Here is a 20,794-nt window from a genome sequence, read left to right on the forward strand (position 1 = left end):
CAAACGCACTCGTCAGCACATTGTCTTACTCCACATAGCAATTTCAGCAGCCGCACCTGGCCGCGGTAACAGATAGGTAACTTGGAATAGACAAGGGACACTAAAGAGAAAAAGAACTACCCCGTTCAACGAAGTGAACCCGTATTTCTCGTGAGCATACTTTCTCTCATTTCTGCCGACATTATTTATCTAATTATTCTCGTATTGTTTATCTAATTGTCATTTCCGAGCGGCAAGTCATGTTGCTGAAGTCATCTGCTCCGCGCTACGCTACCTGCGCGAGATGTCACCGCCCCAGCTGTATGACACATACTGGGCCACGATTTTGTAGCGATGGCTAATGACATCCTACACTAGTCTTATCAACCACCGTTCACGGCCGGGTGATCCCGTCGATAACGCGAGCGGACCGTCGCTCTGACCACTGACAAAGCGCGAAAAGGCATTATTACTGGAAACGCATCGTTACAAAATACCGGCCCTGCAAGTATTTTTTTCATTCAAACACCACAATAAAGGGATGCATTAAAAAAATATGTCGCAGTTCCACCCGAAAGGCGAAGCATCAACTGCTTTTATCGGCTGCATAAACTTGGACACATTCGCTTACTAACTGAATTAACAAGCGTGGTGTCAGCGCGCACAAGCAAACATGAATAGATCACACTCGATGACCACAGAAAACCACTGTCAAAACGCTGGCATGAACAAGCGCGGCTGCCGCAGCGAGCGAAGGTTCATGCGGTCTATCGCTTCAACGGAAACTGAGTGGCGAAAGCACAGCGCATACAAAGGTCAGAGCAGTCTGGAGATCGCTTCCAAGATAGGGTGCATGCGACAGCCCGTACTGGCGCAAAGTACGCAGTAGTTAGAAGAGTAAAAGTCGCCCCCCCCCCCTCCCTCCCTCCCGCGCTGGGAAGCTTTCCTCTTTTCGCGTGGGAGATTGCGTGGCCAGTTCCCCTTGCGCCCAGTTGCAAGATATGCATTTGGTGCCACAGCACAGCGTCGCCCCCCCCCCCCCCCCATACCTTCACGGCCTTTCACGCAACGGAGGAAGTCGCGTTTGCTCTCCGCCGTGCATTCGCTCTCCATGAAAGCGTGCGTCCCCCGCACGCTTTCACTCGCACATACGGCGCGCGGCGACGATTTTATCACCCTTGGACTTTACACGAAACCTCACGGCGGCGGCGACGGCAGAAATCCACGTGAAGTGTCTATATAATTGCTATCACAATAAATAAAAACTGTCTTGTGTCAATGTTAAGGTGGCGGTCCCACTTCGGTGGCATGAGCCCCCCGTTTTCAGTACTTTTGGAGCAGCCGTGGCGGCTCTTCTACTTAGGATATAAAGTTGTTGTATATACCATAAAAAAGCTTAATTCTTGTAGATTCCAACTATATATAACAAAGAAATTGATTAGTGTGATTTATAAATAAATGTTCAAGAACAAGCATGAGATACATGGTTTTTGCGAATTGTCTCAGTTGTGACCATATTTAGAAGAAACTACCGCATTTACTGCATTGCGGCTTGCTCTGTAGCTGTAGCACATATTATTGCGATAGCAATTATATGGACACTCCAAAGCAGATTTCTGCCGTCGCCGTGAGGTTCCGTATGACGTCAATGGAGATGAAATCGTCGCCGTGCACCGCCGAACGCTGTATGTGCGAGTGAAAGGGCGTGAGGGACGCGTGCTTTCACGGGGAGTGAACGCACGGCGAAGAACAAACGAGCGTTCTCTGCCGTGCTCCCTTAAGGGCTGCAGAAGTAGGCGTCTCTTTCCTCCTTTACAATCACCATATATGTAGAGCAAACGCGCCTTCTTCTGACACACGAAAGGCCGTGGGGGGGGAGGAGGGGGAGGGAAGGGAGGGGATGTTTAGCTGCGGCACCAAGTGCCTATTTATATCAGAGGCTCCGGCAACAGTCACCAACGCTGCACGCATTTTGTGCGAACGCGGGCAAAACGCCGACGGCGTCGACAACAGTTCTGCGTGTTGCCGGTGCTGCTGCATGTCCAAGTTTATACAGTTGATAAAGCTACTATCATTACTCCGTATAGCTCTCTACAAATTTGCTATCGCAATTGATGCTTCCCCTTTCAGGTGAAACTGCGACAACTTTTTTATCTATTTCCTAGAGTCTAGACACTGCAAAATAATGCTGAATTCTTACTTTTTGGATAATTTGCTTTTCAAGATGGCTAAACATTGCAACTTCTGTTGTAAACAGCTTGCAAGGAAGCTAAATTTTCGATAAATTAAGAGTTCAAGGAATTTCCATTTAGGACGGAAAATTTCATTCATGTACCTTTATTAGTAGTTTTAAACCGAAGCTTCGTAGATTTAGTACCTTTCCGCAAAAATGGGCATAAGTATAACCAGAATTCTAAATATTGCTCAATTTCGGTCGCATTATTAGGAAAACTAATAAGGGTACGAGACTGAAATTTTGCGTAATAAATGGAAATTCCTTGAACTCGAATTTATCCAAAATTTAGCTTCCTTGAGCATGCAGTTGCCGGGCTGTTTACTACAGAAGATTGCGATATTTGGCAATCTTCAAAAGCAAATTATCTGAAAAGTAAAAATTCAACATTATTTAGCTCTGTCTAGGAAATAGATAAATATGTGCTAAAGCTACAGAGCAAGCCGCAATGCAGTAAATGTGGTAGTTTCTTCGAAATATGGTCACAACTGAGACACAGTTGGCAAAAACCACGTATCTCATGCTTGTTCTTGAACATTTATATCTAAATCACATTAATAAATTTCTTTATATTATATATAATTGGAATCTAAAAGAATTCAGCTTTTTTACGGTATATACGACAACTTTATATCCTAAGTAGAAGAGCTGCCACGGTTGCTCCAAAAGTACTGAAAACGGGGGGCTTGTGCCGCCAGAGTGAGACCGCCACCTTCAGGTGGTGCGACAGTTTTGCTTGAATGCCTGTCACTTGCTCACCTTTATACAAGAAATTTTCACAATAGGTCAGCGACAATGCTTTGCAGTTTACTGCATCTTTTTCTGCTCCAAAATATCGCCATGGAACTTTAGTCGTGCATAGGTGAATGTAGGCTAACGCAAGGCAAGTGTGTGGTATTAATTATTTTAAAGAATTCCCAAAGTTTTTAAATGAAGCACGAAACTACTGGATTATTAGGTTACATACTTGGAGGCTGATCAATGTAACGGAATGCTTTGGTGCAGAGTGCAATTTTCTTCTGGGGATCGAAACGAAAGTGCTGGTTAGCTGCTTATAATCGGTTAGCTATCTGTTCCTGACATGTCTGATGTGTCTCATCAGGGGAAACTCACGAGTTCCGCCCAGACCTGCACATGCCAGATATCAGCCTACCAGCCTCAAGTCTGTAAATGGAGGTGGGGGGCAAGTTGTGTGCTCACTTCAAACACCTCCACATTGGCCTGTGAACAAAGATGGGAGACCCTACAAATTTCTGGAATATCAGTGTATGCACAATTGCCCATGCATGGCTACAATGGCATACTGTGCCCACTAGCTGGCATGCACTCATGGTGTGCCCTGCACAGGAGTCAGAATCTCCCAAGTGAATCATGCCAATAGGTGCTATTGTAAATACTGCAAATATAACAAAGTAGTCCCTCTTTTGTCTTTCCCCTTCCATGGTTTCCCTTATTGATGCAGCCCTCTGGCTGGCCATTGTTCAGGTGTCAGCCGTCACTGGTGAAACCTGCAGAATACTCTTCTTCCTTTATTGCTTCTAACAATCTCAAATAGCAGCAGCTTTTTCCATAATTGGACGGACGTTGACGTGGACACATAGTACGTCAGGCCCTTCGCCCATTTGTTCTTGGTGGGACACTGACAATGTTTCCTGGGTAGGAGGGCATCCCCCCGTGATTCCCACCCCAATTTAGGATCGCCACTGGCCCCTGACTCCCTTTCACATTCAACCTTTCTTTGTCATCCATGTCTTCAACCTCCACTCAACAGCCCGCCTCTGAAACATTGTTCGGGAAGGTGGGGGGGTTGAAACCTCGAACTCACTCTCTGCTTACACAATTGAAATCTACCATCGAGCCGGCCGTGCATTCATATCCTCTAACACGACCCTCCATTATGTTGGCTGAACAAAGCTTGACTAAATTATTCAGTTCAGGGCACACGTCCCAACTGTGGAACTGAAGCTGAGCAGTAATAAACTCATATCCATTTAGCATAAATCCAGTGCTTAGCCCAACTTTCAAGAAATATATCCTTAAAATCTTGAACAGGAAAAAGTGTGATCCACCTGAGAGTAGTACAAAGCTACAAACTAAACCCACGCACCTTTCTCAGAAAGCTTCCCACAGTTGAAGAAAAAAGTTACAGGGATGTTTCACTTCGTGAATGCGCGTTACGCGCAAGCGTATGGACGCCGTGAACATGCACTGCGAGCACCGCGGCGTCAAAGCACAAACGGAAGGGTGCGGTGATGGACGCTAAATTGATCTTAACAGTGCCACACTTAATGTGCCACAGGGAAAGCACATATTGCTACACATGCAAAAAAAAAAACTTATGAGCACCATGGAAAATTCAGTGCTGATAAGTCTTAACTGGCATTAGTTTTTAGCATAAGACTAAGCTGGCAGAGATGATGGGTGATGGATGTACAGAAGCACTGGTCGATCACTTCAGGGATACGATTACTTTTGTGAGATTTCGCGTACCCCAGCACCGGACATGTCGACACCTATGAGCAACAGCGTTTTTGGGACTGTGAAAGGAACACAGATGCTGATGCGTCCAGTGCCGAGTCACGCGAACCCTAATGAAAGTGATCATATTGCAGAAAATTATCGACCGAGACTAAGCCCCAGTATCTGACAACGAAAGATTGTCTGTTAGTCCTCACCGATGGCCATGCTGCCTTTTCATTTTACCTTACTCAGCCTCGTGTAATAGCTGGAGAACAAAAAATGAAGACAATAACAATAAAACATTGCACGTCAGAGGATTGATTCACATTCTAGTTAAGCATGCAAATACCAGAAGATGAGATCACCCTAAGTCCTTTGCAGCCATTGTGGAACAGGAACAGCCACCGGGAAAAACATTTGCACAAGTGACTGAAGCAGTGACACTGCAACATGCAGTGCTGCAAGTAGCACGTGGACAGCAAAAGTGGCAGGCCAATGCCACTCTTCAGTCATAGTGGCGATTTCATAGCCAGTTTTCACTCTGAAAAAAACTTGAGTAGCTAGCTTCTGAGGTAATTGAAGATGAATTTGAAGTGCTAACTATAAGGTGAACTGAGCTGTAACAGAAGTGTAAGAATGGCTCAACGCTGTTGTTTTTGGCAAATTTGTAAACTGCAGAACTGCATGTTGAGGTATCACTGCTCTGGCCGCCAGACATCTGTTCCCTGATGACTGTTGTCACATCGAGAACAGGGAAGACAGGAAAAGAAACACAAGTTTCAGGCCAAGTACTAGAACATTAATAGTTAATAGCATTATGGTAGCACTTTGTACTGTAATAAAGAGTTCAAAAATCTCAAACCAACTGCAAACATAAATTTGACTGTGCAAGTGTCAACATAACAAATTTCCATTGCATTTCAGTGCCTACAGCAGCTGCTGTCTGATAATGATGAAGTCTATAACATAGGCATGCTTCATTTATTCCAATCAATGACAAACACTGCCATTTCCAGAACCTCCTCCATCACTAACTACAGATATGACGAACACATAACACAATGTAAGGATCAACAATTCTTATTCTGCCAAAATTGAAGTACATCCTATAAAGTACAGATGCTCTGCAGAATAACAATCCATCAGCTAGACAATGATGCCATTATGTTTAGCGACATGTTTACATAACGTAAACCGAATAAAGTATACAAACTTATATAAAGTACTGATCCTCAGCACTGTAAAAAGATATACTAAAATTTTCACGTCTCATTAGTAAAAACAATGCTCTTATCTAACAGCAATAAAAACGTGCCTCAATAACCAAAGAAAATTGATCTAAACATACACTTACAAAGCATGTATGAGTACTTCTGAATCCGAACGGCCAACATGCATACATCCATCACATTAAAGAGCAGACTTGGAAAGCCACAATGATACATATCACATGTAGCAACAGTCCTCCCAAGCCAAGATGACTACATCAAGCACCATGTTGCAATGTACTTCTAATTACTGGTGCAAATAATGGCACTATATAGGCCCTTCAGCAAACACCAATTTTTTAGCTCTCTTTGAACCATCAGTGTAGTATTAATAAAAGCAGCATGTTGAACACCCATGCAGGGCAGAAAATCTTCATCCCACAGCTACATGACATTCAACAGTTCAGTTGTATGGGTTCCTGACAGGATATGTAGCAACCAATATTGAGCGAAGGCCGTGATAAAGATAGGAATGATTGCATTAAGGTGAATTACAAGATAAACAATGGCCGCCCTCATTCTTACAGAAGACCACCAGCATATTCATCATCAGATTCTCCAGCAGTTGTTGAATCAGGAACTTCAAGGTGGTCCCGGTTTGGTTTATCAACTGTTCCAGTGTCTGCATCCTTGGCATCATCTCTTGCCTCAGCGCTGGGCTTAGACTCCGAGGCTGTCTTCTTGGCAGACTCTGTTACCTGCTGCCCAAGCATTCTGGCCAACTTGGCATACTGAAATGAGTATGCAGCATTGTGTACAACATGCCACGCACTTTCTCAGGCACATATCCCTATCAATCTCCTGCTCACCTCTGTATCCATGTGCCGGAGGAAGGGTGCATTGAGGGCACGAGTAACCATATCTGGGTCCCCTTCATCGTATCCTTTCAGTAAGCACGAGAGGGTGTCCTGTTCTTGTGCTTCAAGAAACCTGCACACACAATGTTTGAATGGCAACTTGAGTGGCAACACTCAAGTTGATGTTGAAGTGGCAGTGGCAACACTCAAATTTCTGGTGTTCCACTTAAGTGGCAACAGCAGAAAGGTTGCTCCTGCTCACCCTCCATCATGGTCAACGGCCTTGCTGGCTGCTACAAAGTCATCTCTTGCCAAGTGCACAAGCACCAGTGCCACCACCAGGCGCCCAACAGCTCGTTCATCCTGCGCTTCTGTCAGGAGCTGCTTTTGCCGAGATACGGCTTCCGCTGCCTCGTCCCACCTAGCCAAAATAAAGATCCAAAATATGTGAAACACTGGGCACACAAAGTTCTTGTAAGATTACAGGCTAGGCAGCGCATCAGGAATAAGCCCTATGACAGTGAAATAATCTGTGGGTACAAACTACATAGAGGCATAAGACAGTGCCTCACCTAGAGAGCTTGAGCAGAAGACGAACTGCATGGCCACAGAACTCAGCTGATTGCCTTGGGCGATCTTCAACCTAAGGAAAAAGAAAATGCTAGCATAAGTTCAATGTAAATAATTATGGATGGCCAACTGATAGGTAAGCCTCCCTATTAATTGAATAATTCTTTTACTGTTCTGTATTTTTTATTGTCAATCGGTTCAGGTAACATGAGCAATATCAGGCTCAGGCAACACCAGCACTGACATTCACACTTTACTTGCTGAACAGCAAGAAAGGAAATGACAGATTGAGCTACAATGTTCTGAATAAGACGGCACTTGTGGTTCTCTCAGGACAAAAGCCACTGATGTGTGCTGCACTTCCGAGCCAGTGGAGACAAAATCGTCTCTGCTGCAGCTCTAGTGCACGGGCACTGAATAAAGAGCCAACGACATGCTAAGAAGGTTTACATGTCCTATGATTTGACGATGGTGAAATGCACTGCACCTTTCACAGTGTTTTCCTGGCAAGTATTCACCTGTCCAAGTGCCTGCTGCGCAAATGGACAGGTGAATACCCCTAATTTCAGCATGAATCAACTAGTCCTAACTGCAGTTTTATTGCCTCACAAACACTTCACAAGAAGACTGCAGAAAGCTAATAGCGAATCTGCTCATCTAGAAAAAGCTCCGTCGCATGCCCCCGTGCGAGGGACACGTGTAAATGCGGAGCATAGTGGTGTTCCGTGGTGTTGGTGTTGTTGGTGTGGTGGTGGTGGTCTGGGTTGAGAGAGAAGAGAGAATCGTAAGTAGGTAACGTAAAGTTATTATTTTATTGGCATCACTGCGATGTCTTGAACTGGTGCTTCGGCGCTGATGTTGGATTGCGTCGAGGTACTAGTTGAAGGTCTTGCTTCCATCGCTTATCAACTGCGACCGCCGACGAACGCAAGAGAAGAGAGCGCAGGAGTTGACGAGTGGAGCCCGCGCCAACCCGCTTTATATTCCTAGTGCGCGCGTTAGAGGGAGAGGGGTGGAGAGAGGGCGCGCTATCACGCCAGCACCTGCTGTTGCTACGGTGCTTGCAGCGCTGGAGCGCGACTCAACTACGACGCTTCGCGCGCTGCACATGTGCTGCAAGCGTGATGCGCGAGAGGAGGAGTGGGGGAGAGGGCGCACCTGTGCTCGAGCTGTTGCGGACGGACGGCGCACGCTACATGTGAGTTAAAGAAATGCTCTGCATTTAAAAAATTTTGTATGAAAGAATGGAGCATGTGCAATGCTTATCCCTTACTGTAGCACTACCTGAACTTCCTCCTCGGCATTGACGTGTTGTCTCCATGCTCTGCTAGTATTTCACCCAGTGTTCAGCAAGGCGCACGTATGGTCGAGTGTAGGAGTATGAAGGGCAATCTTGCTGGAAATATTACTGGAGCCCTTCACCGCTGGAACGGATCATGCTCTCGCCCTTCGCCTTGCCGCCTTTGCCACGTCCGGACATGGTGATGCTGTTGATGAGTAAACTGGGATGAAGACCTACTACTACTGTCGCGATCTCTGAGCTATCTGAGCGGGGGTAGTGGTTCCAGTTGCCACCACCATTGCTAAGGAAAGCGAGAGCAGGAATGAGAGAGAGATAGAAAATCCACGCGGATCAATGGCGTTCGCACCTTCAGTCAGTCACAGCAAACTCCAGGGGTGAAGTCAGTAATCCTAGTGATGTTTACTGCATTAGTATAAGCAAAAAGGCATTTTCGTATAGTGGAAGAATCCCTACTAGAGGGGTGTGCGAATAGTGATTTTTGAGACCGAATTGAATACGAATCAAATAGTGCCAGAAGCGAATCTATCAAATAATTTTAGAGCGCAGCTCTTAGGCACCTGTTTCTGCGGCGAGCGTCGGCGTAACCGAGCGAACGAGCACAGCAAAGGATGAAAGAGCAAACGAAGGAGCAGGTGACGAAAGATGCGAGGAGGAAAGCGGAGGATAAGGGTGCAGCAGAACCATGACGCAGAAAGCGGAGGAGGAAGGTATGGCGAAAACGTGAGAAGAAAAGCTTAGTCTGGCGACAATGGCTACGAGATGGCGCCAGAGTAGCGCGTGTCGTCTGGGAGGTTTGTCTGCAGCAGCTGCTGTGAATCGTCACCACACCACGCGTCACCCACACACTGCCTCTCGCAATCTCCAGATTAGCGAGGCTGTCGCGCCACACTTCACTCCGTTGCAACATGCCACACGAGACAGATTGTCCATGCCAGCCAATATATTGCAAAACAAAAATACGTATTGAGCTGCACTCAAACTTCGCATTAGGCAGTATCGTAATCGTTGGTCAATTTTTTTAATAATACATAGCCATTATCGCAATTAATATAAAATGATGTTCACAATCCAGTATTCTTAATGTTAGCAAGTTTCTGTCATTACATAGTACAATATGAAGTGTTTATTAAAAGCACAAATGGAGCATTAGGAGCAGACAAGTAGTTTCGTCGCATGCATGGGGCTCTTCAGAGAGTGCGAATGATCGCTGTACAGCCAGTAAAGTATGGCTACCTAAGTGACATAGCCTGCTTCACTACGCAAGTTCTCAAATTTTATGTCTATCTATGACAGCAGGTATGAAAGTTTACCGTAATTTTGCTCCTATTTTATGTTTATATGGGTGCAGTTGACATTTTGAAATATTTGAAAAGTATTCAAAAAGTATTCACATCTAGAAATAGGGAGTATTCAATTCGAAGACCGAATCGAATAGGACACTAATCGATTCGATATTCGAAAGTTTACAATATTATCACACCCCTAATCGCCAAGCTTAACTATCGCAAGCAAGTGAAGCGCCCAGGTTTGCTAATGCAGCTAGAGTCCCGAGAAAAAGCAGGCAACTATGAACACTTACGCCAGGCACCCACTTCAGGGACTGATAGAAGAAAGCCTAGTGCAAACTCTTACTTTCTGGATTGTTTTTGCTAGTCAGCCTCTGGCTACTGTTAAAGACACCTGACTAGCAAAGGTCCTCCAGACAGCCTTGGACACACCTTCATAACAGCCGCCATCACATCCAGCAGTGAATGCTAGGATGGGCCAACGTTACTAGACTAGCTTCAGTTGTAAAACTCAGCGGCGTTGCGTGGAACTGCCACCTGCCCACGCCTTTTTGGGGCTGCCGTCGCACCCAGCTTCACTTCCCACTAGCTGGCTACGCGAACTGGCCGGACGAAACACGCGGTGCAGCGTTGGTGTATTCTGTGGTTGGTTGTTGACGGCGAATTTCAGGAAGCATGTCATCTGCGAAACTGTAGCCTTCACCGTGTTTGTTAAGGATATTAGCAGACAATGCCAACGTGCTGCGTTCCTGACTGCAACAAGCGGCTATCGAACGATGTCGACAGTTTGGCGCACCACTTCTTGTGTGCTCCCAGCAATGCGACACTGCGCTCAGCATTGAACAGAGCGATTCCTCGTACCGACCGGGAACTCTCTGTGAAATCCATGGTGTGTGATTTACACTTTCATGAGCAGGACATCTTAAAGTGTTTGTGCATATTATCAATGGACAGACGGTTGAGGTGCCACGAGACAAGTGGACACTTGCCGAGGGTGCGGTGCCTGAAGTGTTCCCAAACGTTCCCTCGTATCTGTCGAACCAACCGGGGGGAAAAAAAACGCAAACGAAGAGAGATGTTTGGTGACCTGTTCTGGGCCATCTTAGAAGAGAAGAGCTGTCAGAGAATATGATGAGTCATGTTGGGTGTCCCTTGCGCTTTCAGGAACTGAGTGCACGCATCATAAAATTTTTAACAGCAGAACTGTTTAAGCTTTTTGCTTCCCCGCGTATGTTCGCAAAAATTCGCCTAGTGATGACGTCACTGCGCACAGCTGCACCTCGCAATAGCCAATCAATAGCTAATCGATAATCGATCAATAAACAATAAATTCCAGAAAATCCTAGGGATGACTTGGTAGTGCTTAGTCTAGCCCAAATATGTGGCCAATACCTTGCGATAGCCAACGAATAGCTAATCGATAATAGATCAATAAATTCCGGAAAATTCTGGGGATGACTTGGTAGTGATTAGTCAAGCCCAAATACGTGGCCAATACCTTGCAATAGCCAATCAATAGGTAATCGATCAATAATCAATAAATTCCAGAAAAGCATAACCTGTATAAGGCCAGGATCAGCTAGGTGCCGATCAGCTCCGCTGTTTCTTTAGCTTTGCGCCACTTGTGCAAGCTACGCTAATTTCTATTTAGTCACGTGCATGCATACACGCATACCTTGCATAAAAATGCATTCTTAGGCAAGGTTCCTGGAGCAGCGGCAGGGATCCAGTCTTGAAGTGAAGACAGTGAGGAAACGTGCAAAGCTGCTGTAGGTGGAGTTGGTTTCCACGTAGGCCCAAATCATTTGTGTAGATCATGGGTTCTCAAAGTGGGTTCCGCGGAACCTACGGGTTCCGCAGGCCCCTGCTCGGGGTTCCGCGAGCCACTGATAAATTTTCCCTGGTCCCGCTCTCGACAAGTGTCTAAAACGGCGAACACGAGGTGCGCTTGATCCAAAGAACCTCCATTACCCATGCCAGAGTGTCAAAAAGCACATCACAGTGCGTAACAGCAACGCGCGAACTGCGCAATAAATACTCAAGCAGCTTGTAGCCACCCAACCTCTGAGAACGGGCAGCGCGCCTAAGCTTTCGCACTTGAATCTCGGAGGCCGTAACTTACCCCCATGCGCCTTTCTCCTATTTGTAGATAGGATAGGTGCCGATAGCGTGCGCACTGACCTATACGTTGGAGGAAAATTTAAAAAAAAAAACGCGGAGAACCGCAAATGCGCGCCGCAGAAGAGCAAGAACGGCGTAGCGTCCAACCGAAACGAAGCGGCGCAGTCCGCATCGCCGTGGTCCTCAGCTTGCACCGTGGTCCTCAGCAGCAATTGTACGCGGCACGTGACTGACAGCAACGCCGAAGCGCTTCCTGCCTAATTGTGCCTTTAAAGCCTTTATTCTTGCGTTTATCGCCGCGCGTAACACCGCGTTGGCGGCTAGCCGCGTGCCTCCGTAAGTGCGTAGTCGCTATCTCTGATCGCGTCGATAACCACCGCAGTTTCGTTCGCAGCGGTTGCGGCAAATAGTAGTTACGTTTTCACTCGATGCGCGCGTCGGCTGCGTGCCTTCACAACTGCGTAGTCGCCTCCCATGGCAGCGTCGATAGCGACCGCAGTTTCGTCCGCACTTCTTGCAGCGAAAGGTAGTTTCGTTTTGACTTGGTCCGTCTGTCAGCCGCCTGCCTTCTGAACCGTAAAGTGGCCGTCCATGATCGCGTCGATAGCGGCCGCGGTTTCGTCGACAGCGGTTGCGGCAAGCAGTAGTTTCGCTTTTACTCAGTGCAAAGCTGTCGAAGATAAAAAGCACCGGCTACATCGCGATGGACGGACAATTTGTTGGCGAGCAGCTGAGTGGCGAAAAAATAATCGGGATGTGCGCCCGTTGGTGCAAAGCGCGTCTCAGATGAAAACGTGCGCCGCGAAGGATGTCGCGAGGCCTTCGCCGCTGCTAGCGCTAATCAGTCATGAGATGAAGAGAATTTCAGCTTGCGCACTGGTCTTGTGCTAAATAGAAACAAGATTTCACGATTCATTGAGTAAATAAAAGCGTGTTGACGTAGTGCAGCATTTGTTTGTTTTCTTGATACCCTTGATAATTCGGTTAAATCGGGGGGGGGGGGGGGAGGGGGGGGGGGTTCCTTGGCACTTTATGGAGCTTAGCAGGGTTCCCTGGGATGAACGCACCTGAGAACCCCTGGTGTAGATTATGTCCTTTGTGACAGTAAGTCTTAGCTATATATAGGGGCATACAGCTGTTTTTTACTTCATTTTCTTTAATAAAGCATTCATTGATTTACAAGAAAGTTGTGCTGTTATTTTTGTGGATAACAAATTTGGTCTCGCTAGCTGGCGTATAACTGCCCTGGACCAAAGCGTTAAGCAAGTAAAAGCAGCGAGAAAACGTGCCACGCTGCTGTATGGGAAAAGTAAACTGCATGAAAAGTTTAAGCGGCAGGAAGAAACACACGACACTTAAAAACGCAGCTTCTGCGCTTCGTCGTATGCGCTTCGTCGTATGCGTTTCTTCCTATCGTGCAGTTTACCGTTCTTTCAGTATGAACCAACTAGCCTGATATATGTTATCGCTGTAGGTGGGTACCGATTTCGCATGGTATCACTAATTCGGACTATAGGGAGAACGCCAGCGAACATGAAACACGCGCAAGCTGCCCGTCCACACGAGCTCAAGGCTGCGGCGAGGTGTCTGCAATGGAGCGCGATGGAACGGTGCCGCCATCTGGCGGCTGCCCAAGGAGTGGCGACAGTGGCGGTAAGCGCACGGGCGGAGAGTTTTACAACTGAAGCTAGTCTACTAACGTTGGGGTGGGCATCCTGTCTAACACAATAATGTAGTCTCCAAGAGGAACTTCCCGCTGATGGTTCCATCAGTTCAACAGCTGACTTCTGAACTTAATTCGCCAGCTATTGTCACCTTGATGTCTTTGTGCATTAGATACATAACTGGGTGCTTTGATTGACAACATTACAGGTGCGAAATGTGCCAAAATGGCACACAGCTTATCAATAAGCCCATGAGGTTTTCAGTTAATTGATGGAAATGTGGTAGCTCTCTGCAAAGGTTACACATGCAGCATCTGCCACGGGGTTGAATAAGGCAACTTCCAGAGCCTGGAGGGTGTGGCGCACATGCTGCAAGTGTGCATTCCCAAGGTACCCGACGTGACTTACGTGGACTGGCTGTTAGCTATTTGTCGGCGCTGCATGTCATTTTAAGCACACCTTGAACTACCAGTCAGTCCTTTTAAAGCATATAGCGGATCTACTAGGTGCACCTAGAAAGAAGCTCCAACAGGATGTTGCCACATGATGGAACAGCACATACATAATTATAAATGGCGTGCTTGAACTTTGGAAGCCTTTGCACCACACATCATGGAAGACTAGAACGGCAGCAAGCCTCCAAGCGTCATTGGTGTGGAATGCAACATGTTATAAACACTGAGAGACAGCCTGAAATCTCTGCTTGATGTGACAGAGCTCCTTGGGGAAGAAAGGTATATATGACTCGATCTGTTCCCAACCCAGCCTTACAAAAGTTGGTAACAACAGAAGTGTGGGCCACGTGCACAATCCTGTCCAATCATATCATCTCCACTCCAGTCAAGGAGCTCAAGAAGTCAATAACAAGGAACTGTGATCTGGCATTTATCTCCTGCTTCAACATGATTCTGGTGGATTCCAATGACAAGAAACTTCTAGCATGGCAACATTACAATGATTATGAGGTGGCTGCTTCTCTTGATCCAATGTTCAGGAGCCTCGCATGCTTCAGCAAAGACCACAGGGAGTGTATAGGAATGGCTTTAGAGGCTAGCCAGTGCATCATTGCACACGCAAATCCAATGTGCCCCAAAGAAACAAAGGAAGTGCTCATTTTCAGTGGAAAACAATCAGGAAACAGCTCCAAGTCAGCTGTTGTTATACCTTTTAATGTCAGAAGTCACTGATTACTTGGAGCCTTTGTGCAGTGGTGACTAGCACAAAACTCCCATCTACATCACATAACATCAATGCCGTACAAGCGCTCCTTCAGTGCAGCTGGCATGACTTAAATAACCTTAGAAACTCTTTACAGCCAGAGAACATTATATGCTTCATTGCCTCTGAAGCTGGATCTGTGAGGGCCTGACATGCTTGAATGTCCACTTGCACAAAGTTTTGTTGATATAATATCAAGGGCAACTGCCAATTCAAATAGCACGGTTTGTTTTTCAAAGTTTATGCACACAAACTGCTCGTTATTATTTTTAGCTCATGTACATAAAGCCACAATCCAGTTAATCTATTACTTCAGTTAAAAGGTTCCGATTAATCTGGTTTTAAATTTTAATCAATGACCAACCATACAAATAAGACATGATAAAGTATTGCCTTACTGAAACTATTTCAGCTGCTCTGTTGAAGAATTCCACAGCCACTTCAGGAAATTTGCCTTCAAGAATTCTGAAATAAAGATGCACACAAATTAAAAAGGCGTGTACAACTCACACACAAAAAATCAATACTTTCAAGCTACAGCCCACTGAAATGTGGCATAAACATGATACATGCTTTTAGCATGGCTTAAACTATAAATGTGCTTTTAATTTTCACAATGGAGGTCTTGTCAGGTTTAGTGCAGGTTATAGCGAGTATATTACAAGAGAACTATGATTTGCTTCCCCTGCAACCAGGATGTCGAACCAAACACGAACTCAAACCAAACTGAAAACTGTACTAGAACTGGAATTCTAGCCAGAACTGAACCAGAACCGATTTTCTTAGAGCATGCCTGAACTGAAACTGAACTTGACAAAAAAAAAAAAAAAACGGTTACCAGTTCAACATGAAACGATTCAAGCATATAGGATGCAAATGGTTGCTCGATACATCAGCGATTCTTTGAAATAATTACTTTTCAGCAGGCGCACCCCACGAGAACATTATTCCGACTTACGAGTTGAGTTATGTGCGGGAATGGGAATAGATGATTGGTACGTGCTGGTAACTAACTATACAGCCAACTCTGCAGACGCTTGCATTTTATGAACTCGGCCACGTCCATTATGTCCTGCCACTGAATGGCTGTTTCAAAGTTGCTGCAGAATCGCAGTACTGTTGCAGCTCCCACTTCGCCCGTTAGGCCAGCTCGCTACTATTACTGATACACTGTAAAACGCCCACGTCAGGACACATGAAGCACAATAACGACGGCGTCCTTGACATGTGAAAATGGAAAGACCAACTATTTCATCGGTAAAGCTTCTTGCAAGAATAATACTGCGCTCAGTAATCAATGGCATCACTTTCTCAGTGCTTGGTAACAACGGTAAACAGCACAGGAAATGTGCTTTTGTTGCGTGCCATGGTTCAATGCACGTTTGGCGCCTCCAAGCAGAGCAAAACGCTCTTTGATTTTTGCAAATAATTCTCGGGGCACAATATGCGTGATTTGGACTTTTTTGTCTGCGCTTAGCACGACACTGTGCACCAAATGCAGTTGCGTAAGAAATTTCATTGCGGTGTGTAGCAAAAAATTTCGTGGGGCCACAACATCCATAAAGGGATGGAGTACCAGAAAAGCTGTTTATCCTGCATACATGGGCTGCATACATAATGAAATCATACATTTTTTTCATACAGCACCACACTATGCCGACACAAGCACCGCCGCGGTCACCGCACCTCCCATGCATCTGCCGCAACCGCTGCTGCAGCCGCGGCGGCACCTTCGACGTGCGTGGCGTTATGATCACAGATGTGCAAGCCACGTACACAGGCGCCGTCTGCCACATTCTTTCCACCTCTCCCCACAAACATGCGACAGTGATGTTATAACAACAGAAGCACAGGCCACGTGCACAATCCTGTCCAATCGTATCGTCTCCACTCCTGTCGTCAATACGGACGCAAGCCGCCCAGGGTACCCCCGTTGGAACGCATGCGAGGAATACATACGAGGGCTAGAGGTAAACAGCTTCGCTGTAAAACTGTCCTTCTTCGTGGTTCAGAAACATGAATGTCCTCGTCTGCACTGATTTTTTTAAAAGCAGGAAACTGAGTGAAATGTCACTTGCTGGCGTCTTTCTTCCTTACAGACTAGAAGTTTGGAGTTGTAATCTATGTAATGTGAATCCACACTTTGTTACAGTTCACTGCACCACCAGTCCAGTAATATTTACTCAAAGCAAAAAATAACAATAATAACTAACTAGGCTGCTGTTAAGGCATAGAAACTAAGCCCACCCCGCAAAGACACAGGCATTCATATCCTTCTTATGTCCAGTGTCTTGTGCTATTACTTGTTTTAGAGCGCAGCTCTGAGGTGCCCATTCCTGCGGTGAGCATATGCGTTGTTGTATCTCGTAATCAAGCTCAGCGAAAGATGAAAGTGAATGTGGAGCGCAGCGGGAGATTAAAGAAAGTGCAAGGCGGAAAGCGGAGGAGGTGCGGAGGGGAGATGGCCTGCACATGTGCCGAGTTGCTGGCGGCCAAGGCATCTGTGGCTGCCGATGATATCATCTCATCTGTGCTTCCGTGGAGAGGGGGGCAGGGTGGCAAGAGGTGGGGAGGGCTACGCTCGTCCGCGGCATCAGCTGCTGAGATCAGTCCACGGTACCAGCGTGTGTGACGGGGATCACTGCTCCTGCAAGGAGTGTTGGCGAGTGGCTACGAGTAAGGCTCTATGTGACGCTCCCTTGGGTGTTGTTGCCGCTGACACTGGTGGCCCGATTTCCCCGCAACAAAGGGCCGTTCTCGTCGTTGGTGGAACGAAAGCGTGCGAAGAAAAGCACAGTGCCGTGCAAGATGGGCTGTGTGGCGAGAATGTCTACGATATGGCGCCAGAGTAGTGCAAGTCGTCTGTATGGAAACAAAGCGCCGCATTAGCAGAGGTCTGTCTGAGGTGGCTGCTGTGAATCGTGCCCACGCATCACCCACGCGCTGCCTCTCCCGATCAGCGAGGCAGTCGCACCACATTTCACTACGTTTGCAATGTGCCGCACGAGACAGATTGTCCATACCAGCTATGCTACTCACAGCGTTCTCTTCCTAAGATAAACTGTGTGCCTATATAATCATAATACAAAATATTGACATGCGTAATGAAAACAGGTGTAGAGCTGCGCTAGAATTTCGCATTAGGGAGTACTGTAATCGTCGGTTATTTTTTTTTATCACTTTCAATTTCATTGTGCACCAGATGTGACCATACTGTATCACGTTGTACATGTATAAAATAATGTAAATATGCCTTTTGTTGCCGAAAAGGCTCAGCAAAATTTTTCATTTCCCTGTTTTAGAAAGTGGAAATATTCTATATTTCATTCGATATTGGATGGCCATTTCTCTCATGTACTCGTATTCGATTCTATTAGAAAGATTTGCTATTCGAACACCCCTATAAATTTCTACTGTTTTCCCCATACTCAGTATGGATGACAATAAACCGAAACGCAGGAACGAGGAGGGATGAAGCGAGGCACCACACCGGGCGCTGCACACTCTTGCTACGACACTAAAATGAGCGTATCTTTGTGTATGGCTACTGTAGCTTTAAAACATTAAACTTCATTGATATTCAAGTAAAAAACATTAACTGTTGTCTCCGATGTGCCAGAAAGCCCATTTCTTTCACCTCTTGACAAAGCCTGCGCATGCACCATGCGGACAAGTCGAAAGCACTCTGCAGCATTTTGCCATAGGGCAGGATAAAGTTTACTGTGCTCAATCGGTTCGCAAACTGGTTCAGTGTTGCAAATCGGTTTGCGAACCATTATAAAGCTGAACTGGAATGAAATTAGAGCGCACTGAACCCGAAGCGAACCAGTATCTGTTTTGGTTCGACACATCGCGTGCAACATTCTTTTGAGAGATTCGATTGCCCTAGCCTTCATCCTTCTAATACCCCAATTAAACAGTGTACCTTCAATCATGATCTAGCTCAATCGGGATAGTATTGCTCAATCATGATTGGCTCCCTTCTGCATGGAAGCCAACCACGATGTAGAAATTCAATTGCAATCGGACTTGAATGCAATTAAAAATGCCCATCTGACACCGGTGTAGCTTACTTGTCTGCTCTAGGTGAGAACAGAAAGAACTTGCACATCCTCAAGGAGCTTCAAGCCATCTGACCTAGACGTGTCATGTGAATTTATGACAAGGTTAGCTACCTGTATCACACTGCAAGAACCCTTGACCAACAAACCCACATGACAATAGCCATAAAGCAACTTCCACAGACTACAAACCATTCAACTGAGAATTAATCACCACACCTCCCAAAACCCCTCTAAATATATGTGCAGAAAACTTTAAAAGCAATCTAAACATCATAAAATGAAACAACTGAGAGCATGGCCGAGTACATAATTTGACTATAAGAATGCAATCACAAAACTCACTTTGCCCCTCGCTCCAAAACTAATGCAGCCGTGTCAGGGCTTCTTGAGTCAATAAACAAACGAGATGCCCTATCAATGAGCTCAGCTGCAGCCTGCAGGTTACCCATATCCCTGCTGACCAGTGCTGCTTGTTCTAACTGCCTGAAATACAAAATACCAAGTTAGTCACAAAACTGAAATACATTATTGTTTCATTTTATTCTTGTAAATTGTTCAGCTTATTAAGACACTTGTTGATTAACATGCTGATTGCTGACTGCACTGTGACTACATTCTGAACAAGTACAAATGTTTCATCAGTTCGGTAATGAAGTTGGCACCATTAGTGGCAACAGCTGCTTGCAAAAGTGTAATTACTCTATGCTATGGTGCTAAATATTTGGCTATAGCACGTGCACCTAGTCAGTGCATACCCCCGGGCCTATATGTCAGCGATCCTGACAAGCGTGGTACTAAATGCCGAGTACACAGCATATTACCCAGTGTACCTACTAGATAACCAGCAGCGGTGTACTAAAGCCGTAGTTATGTCATCATTGCAGAACAGACAGAATGTTCAAAACGATCCACTTACTTGCCGCTAGCGAAGAATCTGAATGAACAAAGTTAAGGACACCACGGGGCTCATTCAGCATGCGCTCATTAACTAGTTCAATGTAGCAACTAGCAACAAGAGTCACTAGTTCAATGCAACAGCCAGCAAGAAGATTCAAAGGATACGATCCATTCTTGAGGTAACAGTCAGCTGCGCGGAGATGGGCGTCTTTGCACTGATCCAGAGACTTCGCAGCTTTAAAGCAAGTCGCTAGTCGCAGTGCGACAAAGAAAGAGAAACATCAGCGAGTAAAGTACACAAAGTAACGCGTGTGCGCTACACATTACATAGAATTGCACAGAACGCGCGAAATATGCATTACCTGCTCTACTGAACTCGCTTGCAGCGTTGTCGAAATCTGGCTTCCATTTCAGCAGGCCTGTTTTTAAACTGTGAAGAAATATTGAACATTAAAACGGGACATCGTGCACTGGTGACTTCTGTGGACTGCGAAACTAATTTAGTAGTGACGTTTAGAGTGATCACATATAGCATTACCATTTCTCAGCTTGTCGCAGTGCCTCCGTAGCCTCAGCAACCTTGCGACTGGCCGAAGAGTTGACCGGTGTACCCATTATAATATATAATAAGAAATAGGTGTCGGATACGAGCAACCGTTTAACACGACCAACAACTACATCAATACGAATTGAAACTAACCAGACGTCAACCCGTCGGCTGCAGCAACAGAAGCCGCATGACACTAAGTAACGGCATTGACACAAGCCGCTGTTGCGCCATATCAAAATGATCAAAATGCTACATAAAATTATATTTTAATTGCTATTATAGTTAATATAATATTATTAATACGTTTTTGTGAAGTAAAGGTATACTGACAATATGCAAAAAATTATTACGCGTTGGTAGTCATTGTAAATAACTCAAAGTCAT

General features: G+C 45.8%; 1 protein-coding gene across 1 annotated transcript; it reads right to left on the reverse strand.

Moving 5' to 3' along the window:
- Positions 1-5,736: 5,736 nt before the first annotated feature.
- On the reverse strand, positions 5,737-20,617 carry LOC119435976 (gamma-soluble NSF attachment protein). Its single transcript, XM_037702695.2, has 10 exons — positions 20,399-20,617; positions 20,223-20,290; positions 20,026-20,110; positions 19,880-19,897; positions 19,306-19,446; positions 15,298-15,364; positions 7,310-7,380; positions 7,000-7,158; positions 6,750-6,870; positions 5,737-6,671 (listed from the first exon to the last, which is right to left on the reverse strand). Exons 1-10 carry the CDS (start codon positions 20,473-20,475, stop codon positions 6,462-6,464), a joined length of 1,017 nt encoding a protein of 338 aa, XP_037558623.1. The 5' UTR covers positions 20,476-20,617; the 3' UTR covers positions 5,737-6,461.
- Positions 20,618-20,794: the final 177 nt, after the last annotated feature.

Source organism: Dermacentor silvarum, chromosome 1 (assembly GCF_013339745.2).
Source record: "Dermacentor silvarum isolate Dsil-2018 chromosome 1, BIME_Dsil_1.4, whole genome shotgun sequence".
Lineage (NCBI taxonomy): Eukaryota > Metazoa > Arthropoda > Arachnida > Ixodida > Ixodidae > Dermacentor > Dermacentor silvarum.

Bases quoted from the DNA above. Each gene is read 5' to 3' on its own strand.
- LOC119435976 (XM_037702695.2), bottom strand. From the start codon at position 20,475: ATGGGTACACCGGTCAACTCTTCGGCCAGTCGCAAGGTTGCTGAGGCT. The intron at 20,291-20,398 runs GTAATGCTATAT...ATTTCTTCACAG, and splicing joins CTGCGACAAGCTGAGAAATG to TTTAAAAACAGGCCTGCTGA. The intron at 6,871-6,999 runs GTGAGCAGGAGC...TTGTGTGTGCAG, and splicing joins GCCGTTGACCATGATGGAGG to GTTTCTTGAAGCACAAGAAC.